This window comes from Hemiscyllium ocellatum, chromosome 3 (assembly GCF_020745735.1).
Source record: "Hemiscyllium ocellatum isolate sHemOce1 chromosome 3, sHemOce1.pat.X.cur, whole genome shotgun sequence".
In the NCBI taxonomy this organism is placed as follows: Eukaryota; Metazoa; Chordata; class Chondrichthyes; order Orectolobiformes; family Hemiscylliidae; genus Hemiscyllium; species Hemiscyllium ocellatum.
Genome location: NC_083403.1, coordinates 38217322 through 38231823, shown reverse-complemented (window position 1 = coordinate 38231823; position 14502 = coordinate 38217322). Strand labels below are relative to the sequence as shown.

The 14502-nt window shown below is 42.2% G+C and overlaps 1 protein-coding gene across 1 annotated transcript in view; it reads left to right on the top strand.

Moving 5' to 3' along the window:
• Window positions 1-859: 859 nt before the first annotated feature.
• LOC132836998 (glutamate receptor ionotropic, kainate 2-like) overlaps window positions 860-14502 on the top strand; it is a 423698-nt gene continuing 410055 nt past the window's right edge. The window contains exon 1 of the mRNA XM_060856620.1: window positions 860-1010. Coding sequence (XP_060712603.1) covers window positions 896-1010 — 115 coding nt within the window. The 5' untranslated portion in view covers window positions 860-895. The remainder of the gene's footprint in view (window positions 1011-14502) is intronic.

Below are 14502 nucleotides of genomic sequence, written 5' to 3'. Positions count from 1 at the left end.
TTGTATGTGTATTTGTGTGTGTATATGTGCGTGTGTGTGTATTTGTGTGTGTATATGTGTGTGTATTTGTGTGTATATATGTGCGTGTGTGTATGTGTAGCTGTCTCTGTTTTATTTCTCCCGCTTGCACGCTGTTGATCGTGGGGCCAGAGAACTACCGGCTCATCGGCCCTAATAGGATTTTAATAAGAGTGACTGAATGAGCGATCAGGGGACACCGGGTTATTTGTCTAGTAGATGTCAACTCCTCGGGATGTGTGGTCAGTAGCGGCAATGAGCTAGCTTCTGGGCTCTGTCTCTGTCTGTCTGTGTGTCTGCTCTATAACGCACCACGTCAGAAGGCTGTATATGTGTATGTGTGTGTGTGTAGCAGTGCAGTGGGATGCTCTATGTCTTTCTTCTGTACGGTCTGACGGCGTGAATGCGCTCGGTATTGATTCTCACCACTGGGTTTGTTTTTTGCCACCCCCCCCCCCATTTGTGTGCCGATCTCCCCTCCCACTTCTCTCCCCCCCTCCCTCCCTCCGACACCTCACTCCCTCCTCTCTTTCTGTGTCTCCCTCTCCCCTGCCTCCCTTTAGCGCCGCCGAGCCGGACTTGTGTGGATGGATTTTTCCAAGGAGCCCAGAGTCTGAGGAAAGCGGGGATGTCCCGCCATTCCTTGCAGCGGAAGAGTGCTCCTTTGCGCAGTGAACGAGTGAAGAACATGCGGGGATTGCTAATGGGTTCGACTCGCTCTCGGATCCCTCTCTGGTGACCATGTCGTGATCCTGTCCCTGGGCCCTCCGATCGCTCCCGCTCGCCCCTCGATCGATTCCGAGCTGCTCCAGAGAGAAGGTGCTGCCGGCGGGCCGGAAGAAACCAACCGCTGGAATTGATCTCAATACAAGAAATCATGAAGATTATCTGTCCGCTTCTAAACAACCTGATCTTTGAGTGTTCGACTAGACTTTTCCTGTGCTTGTTGTGGATGGGATATTCTCAAGGAATGCCGCACGTTTTAAGATTTGGTGAGATTTTACATTTTTATTCCCCCCCCCCCCCAACACACACATTCAGTTTCTGAGCTCTCCCTCACATACGCAGGTTTGTGAAACTTGTGTGGCCGACCCGTCAGTGTGGCTGGGTTAATGTGTCCTGTTCCACTGCTCGCTGTTAAAATGTCCTGTTTTGTTTATAACAGTCCAGTGCTTCCCCGTTTGATCAGGGAGTACTGCCCAATTGTTAGAGTGTGCTGTGGCCTGTCTGTTGACAGTGCTATCCTTGTTAACCACAATGGTGTATGTTCTCTTGTTTTTAGAAGGGTTTCCGCAGGCTAATAACTTTTGTTTTGATTCCACATGAAGTTAACGTACCAGTCATACTCAGCGATGTTGAATTGTCTCTTCCTTTGGAAAAAAATGCTTGCTGTGGGACAGAGTCTTTTAATTGAACACACCTTCGTAAGAGGCAGAGAGTTAAGAGATGAATGTGCATTGAGGATCAGCCGAATGTCTCCTCACCCCTAAGTCTTCCAGCCCATTATATCCAACTATTGGACCAAACCGTGCCCATTCTCAAATCGAGAAGGTTAGCTCCAAATGGTAAACAGGCAAAGGAATGAAGGAGAATCCGGTCTAAAGCTAGGACAGCGCGCCAACTGACTTGAATAGCCACAACTGTGAGATACAAGCAGTAGGAGTGTGTCGGTCGGTATTGATGGTAAACTCTTCTCGCATGCATAGTTACAGTCGGTAGTTCATTATGGGAACCGGCAGGGGCGAAGCTCTCTCTGGAGTGTCGGCGGCGCGATTCAATATTTGAAATGTAGGTGTGAAAACAACTGACGCTTAACAACTGACAACAATTAACGCTTTCTGTTTGCAAATCATTTCGGAGTCAGGCTCCTCACCAAGGCACATCTGATCAACTAACCGCGGGAGCGGCGAGAGGGTCAGACATCAAACCACAGCATGTGTACATCGTCAGTGGGACAGTTGCAGGTTCAACTGAAGTCTCAGTGTTTGTAAAGCAATCCATCGGGGCGGGGCTTGGGGGGGCAGCGAGGGTGGCAGGGGGTGCTTTGCATTTGGAGATTAGCGTGGCTGTTGGCGCAACAAGTTTTAGTATTAAAAGCGCGAATGTTTATTGAGTGCTGCACTGATACCAATCGCCGAAGCTTAACAAAGTTAAAAATCACACAACACCAGGTTATAGTCCAACAGGTTTAATTGGAAGCACACTAGCTTTCGGAGCGACACTCCTTCATCAGGTGGTAGTGGAGGGCTCGATCGTAACACAGAATTTATAGCAAAAATTTACAGTGTGCTGTAACTGAAATTAGACATTGAAAACAGGGTTATGAAGGATAGGATGCGCCGCATTGGCATTGGCTCCGTCTCTCCCTCCCCCCCAGCCACAAGTTGATGATCTGAACTGTGAGCAAGGAGCGATGTGATTCTATTAGCGGCGAGAGAGAGAAACGACCTCTGGCCGTTTTCTTGTCCATATCAGGATTGGAGAGAAAGGCACAGAGCCGACAGTTGGTTGTTGAGTGTGAGAGTGTACCCAGCAACCTGCGCTCGAACCGCCCACCGCCAATGATCAGACAGCGTTCTGACCTCGCTCTGAAAAGGCAGGCAATTCTCTGTGAGAATGAACCGCACGAACGGCGCACTGTGCCCGCGAGAATCTGACCATCAGTCCTGAACAGTTCTCAGCCTCTCGCCGCCGGCTCTCCCGTGCCAGAGGCGGGAGCTTGGACACTGAGAGCATCAATACAAATAAGTGACATTTAAAATGCTGCTGTGCCCCACCAACCTTGCAGGGCCCTTTTCATGCACCTTTATTTTCAAATATGCGTGATATCCCTTAAACAGACAGCCGCGGGATCAAAGGAGAAACACTAGTGTCTTCCCCACTCCTTCCATATCCCAGCGTTCACCCACGATATAATATTCTGCTTTTGACGAGCTGAGATCTGCCACCATAATATCACTGATCTCCGGCCGTCCCTTAAGGCCACGGCCGTTTCGCTTTTAAGAGTGAAAGTTGCCAGCATCTAATTCTGCAACCCTCAGCACCCCCCCCCCCCCTCCGCCGCCCTCCCTTCCTCCCTCCCCTCTCCCCACCCCCTCCACAAAATTCAGGCTCAGCATCGCACAGACCGGGAGGGTAGGGAGGTTAGGCTCAGTTCCTGCTCATTTTGGTTTGTAAAGCTTCGCTTTGTCACATACCACATACCCCCCCCCCCCGGGGGAGGGGGCTTTGGGAAGGGGCAGACCGATTCCCTGAACAGATTTGACATGAATTTGATTCAAATCTGTGGGAATAAGTGCTAGGGCAAAGGGGTGGGGGTTGGGGGGTGCGGTGGTGGGGGAGGGCGATGAGATGTGGACGGCGGCTTCGACGGGGATTCAGTTTAAACCAAATCGAACTGCATCTTCGTTTTAACTTAGCACCGGCGAGCGACCTGAATTCCTCTGCCCCATTGGAGATGTAACCATTGCCCCACTTTGTCTAGTATCGACCTCGACATTGACATAAGAAACAATTCGTATTTATTTTTACTTCAGTTAATATGAAGGTTGTAGAGGGGGGTAGGGGTTTGAGTGTCGAAACCTATTCTGTGAACAGGCATCAGAGAGAGAGAAAAGCGATTATAGAATCATAAATAACCGCTTACGTTTTGCTCTGTTATTGCCTATTTAATGTTTCCAGTACCCGAGAATCGATTAAACCAGTTAAGTATAAACATGCCATCTGTGGCTGTAACCTTCACCTCTTTAATCATGAAGCTTCGTTATTGTGACTCGTACCAAATAGCAGGTCAATGCATTTTCTTTCAAGGATTCTGAACCGCCTGCTCCCCAGTAAAAAAGATTACCACTGCAAAAGCACACGGAATAATTATGTCTGCTTAGGTGAAAACTTAGGTTCACTTCTCTCTGTGTCAGATTCAATGTCACGAACGCACAGTGCAAATAAGTGTCTCTCTCTCTCTCTCTTTCGGTAATTCCAGTGAATGTAATATCGCCAGAAAGCAGTGAGAACACGGTTAGTTCACTGTGTGCTGAATTTTTTAGGAGTAGTTTTTTAAAAAAAAAATATATGATTCACTGCTGTCCAGATGTTAGGGCCCATCATGTTATTATATCCTTCAGAATAACCCCCTACCCTCCCGCAAATCAACTTCACAGCACGCTGGCCATTTGGACCCTGAGTTTTGATGAAGAATGGGGGGAGTTTCATGCACAAACGTGCGATGTGTTCATTTATTGGGGGCAGGAGAGAGAGTTTCAGCACCATGGACAGTGTCACCGCGGCCACACATCCAGCCGGCTGGCCTGGGGCGACGGTCTGAATTCTGACAGCAGCCACAGACATTCGGCTACTGCCATCTGAATCCAAAACACGGCTCCCAATCTCCGTGTAGTACAACAAGTGCTGGAGACATAATCAATCCGAGTTTACAACATCGCCACGGTCAGAACTAGTAACTGGAGCCCCTTCCGAGATCAGCACCATCCGTCACAGACTACAGCCGCGACTGGAAACATCGACGAAAGCCCGAGTGACAACCGCAGCCAGACCCATCATTACATTCAGGAGCCGAACTGAATACGGATTGGTCTGTCTCTCCAATGATGTCACACAGAAGGAGACCATTCTGCCCACTGTGCCTATGCTAACCCTTTGTTCCAGCTGTACAATTAATCCCACTCCTTTACGAAACCTCACCCCCTTACATTGTTTGTTCACTTCCTCTTGAACATTTATGGGTGAATCGGCACTCATCACAGTTTCAGGCAGCGGATTCTAGATCACGGCAACTCACGGCATATTAACATCAATCCGCCCCCCCTCCCCCCCCCCCACCCTGTTGTTTGCTAGACAAGACAAAGAATGACGCTTCAATCGCGTCTCCAGCCACAGCCAAGCCCATAGCTGGAACCAGAACTATTCTGAGCCCTTCGCCACCAAGAGAGAATTATTTACATTTTCAGGAAGTGTTGGCTGTCGCCTCGTCACTGTTTTTTTCACTTGATCTATAAACAAGGGTGGTGATGACTCAGACACTGGAACCGGGATTTTCTGATGTGGGGGCTGAGGGCGAGGGTGTGGAGAGACAATCACCTAAAGAAACACGGGAGGGTTAGGAAAGACAAGAGATTAAGGATGTCCTGGTGAAAGCCTGGGCAAGCGGTCACTGCTGTAAGCAGAGAAGGCATCGGGTCTGCTGGTGTGCAGCATGCCATGCTGGCATGCTGCACACTGGTATATATGGCCTGTATGGGGAGATCACCACTTTATTGCCTAGGCCGAGTGGGATTAATCACACACCCAGAGTTTAGATCAGAGTGGTGCTGGAAAAGCACAGCAAGCCAGGCAGCATCTGAGAGCAAGAAAATCGTCGTTTCGGGCAAAAGCCCTTCATCAGGAATAACACCCACCCACGTAATCACACACCCAGCTCTGATGTCCTGGCCAGCCTTTACCTGGTTAGTGTTAGAGAAAACTCCTGCTAGGCGTGTTATTTTCGGCATTTTCTAATCAATCTGTTCAGAGATGTTATCACTCAATTTTGGAGCAGGTGGTATTTGAACCCAGGCCTCCAGGCTCAGAGATAGGGACACTACAGGTCCACCATATGCTCTCGACAATAAACATCAAAGGGTCACCGTCGGCTCCTTGATTTTAAACAAGGCAAATATGATATTCAATATGAGAATGTTTCAGCCTGATTTTTCTTTGTTAATCTTTCTACCTTGTCCCCACAACGTACAATTAAATAGGTGGATTGAAGTTACAATGGTCCCTAAACCCAAAAGGAACAGGCACTTCACTGTCTCACCTTCTGACCATCTAATGGTGTGTGAAATCTGCGCAGAACTCTTAACTTTCTTTTGTTCGTGAAAATGATTAGCCTCTGGCTATTATCTGACCATCGGGAGTGTTGCTAATAGTGAGGAACAAGAGTAATGCGACGGCTTGTCCGTGCTGAGCGAACACATTCCTCAAGGGCAAGCGACATTGGATGGGGCGCCCTTTTCCACGCAACTCCTAATATTCCGTTTCAGCAAGCGCAGTGAAGCGGAATTGAAAGGCGCTGCCTCATGTGGCCAACCAGCCTGATTAGCGTCATTGCCCGGGTGGAATTTTTACAACCACTTCCCTTCTCTCCCCTACCTGTATGTCAGAGAAGCCCCAACTCTGGTTAGCAACTCACATGTTCTCACAGAAGAATGCCTAATATCTCAATTATTTATTTTACAATCCACGGCTGGAATTATTTGGGCAAGGTATAGGTTTCGAAATTGTCAGCTCACAGTCAACAAAATCCAGGCTGAATTCATGCCCCGACCTTAATTTTTTGTGCAACATCCATAGACATTGCTGGTTTTATCTTCTAACTTACAGGATGATGAGTGGAACCTAAGCACTTTAAATTATTAGGAACGAGAAAGATTGAACATGAACGAGAAGATCTACAAAAAGCTATGATTTGGAGATGCCGGTGCTGGACTGGGGTGTACAAAGTTAAAAATCACACAACACCAGGTTATAGTCCAACAGCTTTAATTGGAAGCACACTAATGAAAGCTAGCGCTTCCAATTAAACCTGTTGGACTATAACCTGGTGTTGTGCGATTTTTAACTTTGTACAAAAAGCTAACTTGCATCTTGTCAGAAACAAATATTTACCACACAGGCATGCCATTTCCAATGATCACAGTGGCTGAAAGTAACTTTATATGTAAATGATAAAACTCCATCATTCTTGCAAAAATACATTTAATTAACCAGTCGTTCAATGTGTACTGTCCTTGTCCAAACAGATACAAATACCAATGAAAATATGAATCTTGTTACAGTATCAATTACAAGGGACACAGACTTTATTTTAAAAAAAAGCTGTTTTTTGGTGGGCCAGTATATTGCAGAACATCAATTGAATTAGAATTAAAAACAACTACTGTTCTTAATGTGATCGATGAAACTCCTGTGTTTGGCAGCATTATTTGCTTCTCATGGAAACATGAGAAATGCAAACACATTCATTTTGACTGAGGTGAAGGAGAAATTTTAAATAATTTTTAAATTCCTTAATTAAATATTCATGCTATAAATTGTCTTATATGGAAATAAATTGCATTAAGATTCAGTGGCAGTTCACTGTATTAAGTACTACAGTTAACATTATAAATAGGGCAGCATGGTGGGTCAGTGGTCAGCACTGCTGCCTTACAGCACCAGGGTCACAGGTTCGATTCTAGCCTTGGGTGACTGTCTGTGTGGACTTTGCACATTCTCCCTGTGTGTTGTGTGGGTTTCCTCTCGGTGCTCTGGTTTCCCCCATAGTCCAAAGATGTGCAAGTCAGGTGAATTGACCATGCTAAATTGCCCATAGTGTTAGGTGCATTCGTCAGAGGGAAATGGCTCTGGGTGGGTTACTCTTTGGAGGGCCAGTGTGGACTGGTTGGGTCGAAGGGCCTGCTTCCACAATGTAGGGGATCTAATCTAATCAACAGTGATACACAGGTTTTCATTGAAAATTGACCTTGGGTACCTGACTATGACTATAGTCAGTTATAAAATACACATGAATTTAACATCAACAGGTAACTTTCTCTCATTTAGTAATGTCACAGATACTGACACTCAATCCAATGACTGTGACTCAACATTCTTACTAATCATTAAGTCTAAACACTTCTGAATGCTTCTTTCATTTGCTCTCTCCTTCACAGTGGGTTGCATAGGGCCCAGTGTTTTATTTACCATAGATTGACCGAATAATATGATATTAATGAACAGGCCTTTGCTGAAGTTTGCTTACCATAAATTACAAAAAAAAACTAAAATGCATGTGCCTTTTGCTATTTCATCTGTTGGATATGACTTTGAGTCATGCACATACTAATGAGATGGAAGGCTTTAGCTTTCTGCTAGCTGCAAGAGTTCTGGATTAAATAAGTTTCAGTCTAGTACATATTTGTGATGAAACTACCAATCTCCATCAAAGAGAACACGAAGATGGCAGGTGTGGGAAGTGAAAAAAAATGACACTGGTACAATAAGAAGATGTTCTCCAGAGAATGAGGCTACAACATATTGCTAGAGAAGCATATTGCACTCTATTTGACATAGAAATACTTTGTTTTATTAATGGGTGCCTGCCATGGGAAAATAGTTTATGCGAAACATCTGTTACATTATTAGCAAATAATTTCAAAAAATGAATATAATGCAATTGTCTGTCATTAAAGATATGTTTAGTAAAGCAATAATGTGAAAAACAACATTATGAAGAGGTGCAGAATGAAATAAGAAAAGTGACCAAATGCATGGCTAAAGTACTGAGAAGTAAAATGTTTGGGAGAACAGTACAAGTTGCCGAAAGATATTGGTATCATAGGTGGAGTCTAAGCAGAGGAATGAAAGGAGATTAGCGTCATAAGAAGGGGATGGAAAGTTAGAGTTGAGAATACAATGCAGGGGCTTATAAATTAGAACAGGCAATGGGTAGGGAAGAGTGAATTTGCAAAGAAAAGGAGGAATGGGCTATCATTGGAAATTGGTGTTGTGACGTTATGGGATAATAAATGGACAAGAAAGTTTGGATGAGTCATAGCTTTTGTGCAGTGAAAGTAAGAATTCATTGGCAAAATGTTGATTCTGGAGGGTATGAAGGTCAGTTGAACAGCAGGAGGCAGTAAGTAGAGGTGAGCAATGTTATTGCTTTGATGATGGATTAGAGACAAATAAAATTAAATCTGTTATAGACATAAAGAACACAGCTTGAAAGCATTGTTAATCAGTCATGGAGCATTTCATAATACTGAGGCATAGTTTACTTGTTATTTAACAAAAGCATCACACATTACTTTTCTGTGGAGCACCATTCTTCATTTATAACATGAAACATTGAAAGGAAATGTGGTAAATAAAGATTTGTTCATATATCGTACCCTTTCGTGTCTTGCAGTGCTTCACATTCACTACCTATTACATCTGTAAAAATAATATCAGATTTGAACACAGAAATAACCTCTTAGAAATAACCTTAATAGTGAGATGAATGACAAGTTAATCTCTTTTTTACACTGTTAGTTGAGAGAGAACATCAGGACAATTCCAGAAATCTTTTATGTCTGCTTGAACCACTGGAATAGGTTGATGGTACAACAGTTTAAAATCTCATCTGTAAGCTGACACCTGTGAAATGCTTATTGCCTTAGTATGGCACTGGAATGTGAACACAGATTATGTGCTGAAATCCTGGATCCAGTTTGGTGAACAACATCTGACTCTGAGACGAGGATTCCATCAAGTGAAATAACATTATGTTCTGAACCACTTTTAACCACAACTCCACATCCCTTTCTTAACATAGTCGCAAGTTAATTATCTGTTTGCTTTCATTAGGTCATGATCTTGAACCTCGAGCAGTTTGTATCTACGGAGAAACATATTTGCAATTTTTGCTCAGATTTGCTGGATTTTTTTATTCTCTATTTTTGTTAAGGAGTTGCAGCTTATCTTCAATGTGCACAAGGTGGAAGTGCAGTATTTTATGTTATTTTCTATGTTAGCATTGTTCTCCAATCAGTTGAATAAATGTTCTCCCTAGTTTTGTTATTGTGCCAGACCTATTGTCTGGCAAAATGAGTATTCCTCTGAAAATGTAGAGTTATTGCTTATGAGAATAAGCTGAAAAGGTTGATTCATTCTCACTCTTATATTGTACGTTTTTTCTCTCAATTTGAAAGCAGTTGCAGTGCCACAGTTTTGGAATAAATGGTAGATATCTAAAATCCATCCATCTTATAAGACAAAATAGGATTATTGCTAAATTGATTTTCTTTGATGATTAAGTTTCAGTAAATCGACAGTGATTAATTATTTTAACTTAAAAGCTACCTATCACTTTGTATTTTGGTTAAATTGAATAAGACAACTCTCAAATGGTTGGACTTTGGAAAATGTGGAAAAAGCAGTTGCTTCTTACGATTCTACCAAGCAAAGTCAAACCACAGATTAAAGGCACACACAGAACAGCTGTTGTGACTTGGTTAAAAAATTCTTTATTTGAGCATTTTTATTATTTAATTGCAGTTGATATATTTCACTTACTTTTAAGGTGATATCCATTGAATGTAACTATCTTAGAGGGAATTTTTTTCAGAATAATTGCTATCTGAGGGCCATTATGCACAGGAACAATAATAGTTAATCAGCAGGAGAAAGCTGCAATGTTTAATTTAGTTTGATAATCGTTCTAAAGATGCTGTTTCTGAAGCAGTAATGGCCCACATTCACCCAGGATGAGGAAATCACAGTCTACAAGAAATTCGTGTAGTAAATGATGCAAAGCCAAAGGGAATTAATATATGATTTGAATGGATTATTGCAAGAATTTGCTGAGTTCATCGCTATTGCAGTTAATTGACAAGCACACCCTTCTGCAACAAGATACTGTAGCCAATGTATTTTTCTGTGGAATTTATTGCTGCAACCTGATTGCTGCAAATCCACTGGCCTCACTTCTGTCCAAAGTAAAAGCTGTCACTTTCAAGTTACCAATCCAATTGCACTCCCAGTAAAATAAATCAGAGAGCCATTCATAAGTAGGTCAGCAGCACTGAAAACTAATGTACTTCTCCAGAGGCCACTGGGCTTGAAGTTTTCATAAGATTTTGTCATACACTAAGTTGGTATATATGAAATGGAGGATGATCTCAACGTATCTGAATAGATTCAATTGTATTTCTGTTTAGTTATTAAATCTAGTCTGATGCAGCAAATAGAATTGTTGTGGAAGTAAACTGTGCACAAGAGATGGTTGTTAAAACTAAAATACAGTAGTACCATTTTAAATCATGTATCTGCTCCAAGCTTCTGTGATATTAGGTATCCTAAACATCAATTCCACATGCCTTCCATAGTAAAATTTAGTGAATTACAATTGCTGACTAGCAGTACGTAATCGCATGATAATTTGTGGCAGATGAATTCAGTTGGCATGAGTGGACCATTAACTCATTCCCCAATAGCTGTGTAAATGGATTAAGTGATTTACAGTGAAATAAAGATTATATTTTAAAACGTCTTATAAATCTATATAAAAACTTTTATGTTGGATAATTCAACTTTGGGCCAAGAATGTCAAATTCTCAAACAATGACATTCAATTATGGTTAAGTTATTGCTAAATTATTCCTTCATATGTTATTATAAAAGCTGATGATACTTTGTAACACATATTCCTATAGGTGTATTGAAGAATATGATATTATGACCCCTTATTTTTAAACTATTACCCGTAGTTCTAGATTCTCCCACAAGAGGAAACATTCTTTCCACATCTACACAGTAAAATCAGGTGCTTATCAAACATACAAACCATCTAAGGTACTGGTTTGAAAATACACTGACAAGTAGCATTAGTTTGTTTGTAGACCATAGAAAAAAATGCATTTAGGGAGCAATAAATTGCAGTGCTGCAAACATGAGCTAGCTACATGATTGATTGGTGTATTATTTATTCATTTTAGCAATGATGTGCTTAGTAGCTAATTATTCATATTGAAAGCCTGTTAAGAAGTATCAATAAGAAAATTAAAACACTCAGTAGAACATAGAACATAGAACAATACAGCGCAGTACAGGCTCTTCAGCCCTCAATGTTGCACCGACGTGAAACCGATTTGAAGCCTACCCATCCCATACTACTCCATTTTTATCCGTATACTTATCTAATGACCATTTAAATGTCCTTAACGTTGGCAAGTCTACTACTGTTGCAGCAGGGCTTTCCATGTCCTTACTACACTCTGAGAAAAGAACCCACATCTGACAGCTGTCCTATACCCTATCTAATCCTCTGATCATCTTGTATGTGTCTATTAAGATATCTGTTAACCTTCTCTCTAACGAAAACAGCCTCGAGTCCCTCAGCCTGTCCTCATAAGACCTTCCCTCCAGACCAGGCAACATTCTAGTAAATCTCCTTTGCATCTTTTCTAATGCTTCCATGTCCTTTCTATGATGTGGCAACCAGAACTGTACACAATATTCCAAGTGCGGCCGCACTAGAGTTTTGTACGGCTGTAACATGACCTCATGGCTCCGAAACTCAATCCCTCTACTAATAAAAGCTAACACACCATAACAACCCTATCAACCTGGATGACAACTTTCAAGGATCTATGTGCATGGATACCAAGATTTCTCTGCTCATCCACACAACCAAGAAGCTTACCAATAGCCCAATACTCTTTATTCCTGTTAATCCTTCCAAAGTGAATCACCTCACACTTTTCTGCCTTAAACTCCAATTGCCACCTCTCAGCCCAGCTCTGCAGCTTATCTATGCCCATATGTAACCTGCAACATCCTTCCGCACTGTCCACAACTCCACCGACTTTAGTGTCATCCACAAATTTACTAACCCATCCTTCTATGACCTCATCCAGGTCATTTATAAAAATGACAAACAGCAGTGGCCCCAAAATAGATTCTTGCAGCACACCAGCAATAACTGAACTCCAGGATGAACATTTCCCATCAAACATCACGGTCTGTCTTTTTTCGGCTCGCCAATTTCTGATCCAAACCATTAAATCCCCTTCAATCCCATGCCTCCGCATTTTCTGTAATAGCCTACACTTTACACTACATCAACTGTTTTACCCTCATCCACCTGTTTTGCCACCTTCTCAAAGAACTCAATAAGATTTGTGAGGCACGACCTACCCTTCACAAAACTGCGTTGACTATCCCTAATCAAATTATTCCTTTCTAGATGATTATAAATCCTATCTCTTACAACCTTTTCCAATACTTTACCCACAACTGAATTAAGGCTTACTGGCCTATAATTGCCAGAGTTGTCTCTACCACCCTTCTTGAACAAGGGGACAACATTTGCTATCCTCCAGTCTTCTGGCACTATTCCTGTGGACAATGATGACATAAAGATTAAAGCCAAAGGCTCTACAATCTTCTCCCTAGCTTCCCAGACAATCCTAGGATAAATCCCATCCAGCCCAGGGGACTTATTTATTTTCACACTTACCAGAATTGCTAACACATCCTCCTTATTAACCTCAATCCCATCTAGTCTAATTGCCTTTATGTCAGTATTCTCATTGACAGCATTGTCTTTTTTCTGTGTGAATATTGATAAAAAATATTCATTTAGCACCTTTCCTATCTCTTCAGATTCCATGCATAGCTTCCCACTACTGTCCTTGATAGGCCCTAATCTTACTGTATTCATTTGTTTAGCACTGACATACCTATAGAAAGCTTTAGGGTTTTCCTTGATACCACCTGGCAAAGACCTCTCATGACCCCTCCTGGCTCTTCTTAGCTCTCTCTTTAGGTCCTTCCTGGCTAAGTTGTAACACTCAAGCATCCTAATTGAGCCTTCATATTTAATCTTTACATAAGCATCCTTCTTCCTCTTGACAAGAGATTCAACGTCTTTAATAAACTACGGTTCCCTCGCTTGATCACTTCCTGCCTGCCTGACAGGTATATATTTATCAAGGACATGCAGTCGCTGTTCCTTGAATAAGCTCCACATTTCAATTGTGCCCATTCCCTGCAGTTTTCTTTCCCATCCTATGCATCCTAAATCTTGCATCATAATTGCCTTTCCCCCAGCTATAAATCTTGCCCTGCAGTATATACCTGTCCCTTTCCATCACAAAAGTAAGCTTAACCGAACTGTGGTCACTACCATCAAAGTGCTCACCTACCTCCAAATCTAACAACTCCCAACACAGTGACCTCTCCTTTCCTGTTTGTAACCTCAGCCCATACTACCTCAATAGACGAGTCCTCATCAAACATCCTTTCTGCCACCATAATACTGACCTTGACTAATAATGCCACACCTCCCCCACTTTTACCACCTTCCCTATTCTTACTGAAACATCTATGTACTTTATCAATAATAGTCCTTGGAATCGAATCAGAAGTGAAAATTCTGGTTGATTTAGATTTCATTCTTCTCTAGACATTTTCTGTAACTAATTTTTGCTTGACTGAGATTAGTTTATTAAGTGCAGGTTTGGAGACAAAACCTGAGTTTATACAAGGCGCAGAAAGTTTCATTCTTACCTGAACCACTGCATTTACATCGATCCCTTCTTCCACCAATAAATGACAGACATCTTGATGTCTCCTGTTTTATTGCATAGTGCAGAGCATTCAGGTTTTGACTGCAATGCACGTTGATAGATTTGTCAACATCTGAAAAGGTTATTTATTTTGATATTCTCTTTTTATCTGCACTTTTCTCAGGAAACTTTCTTGCTTTGTTCCATCTCTCCTTACAGTGGCAGTTCACAATAAGGCATTTCTTATGGGCATTAATGATCTGATTATTGTCTCTTTGCATGAGCATGGGATGTCGTTAATTTTGTTTTATTATGGTGCATCAGAGTTGACCTGGTCCGATACTTAACTGACAAGTATAGATTGGTAAGAGGTAATTAGATAATGCAGTGG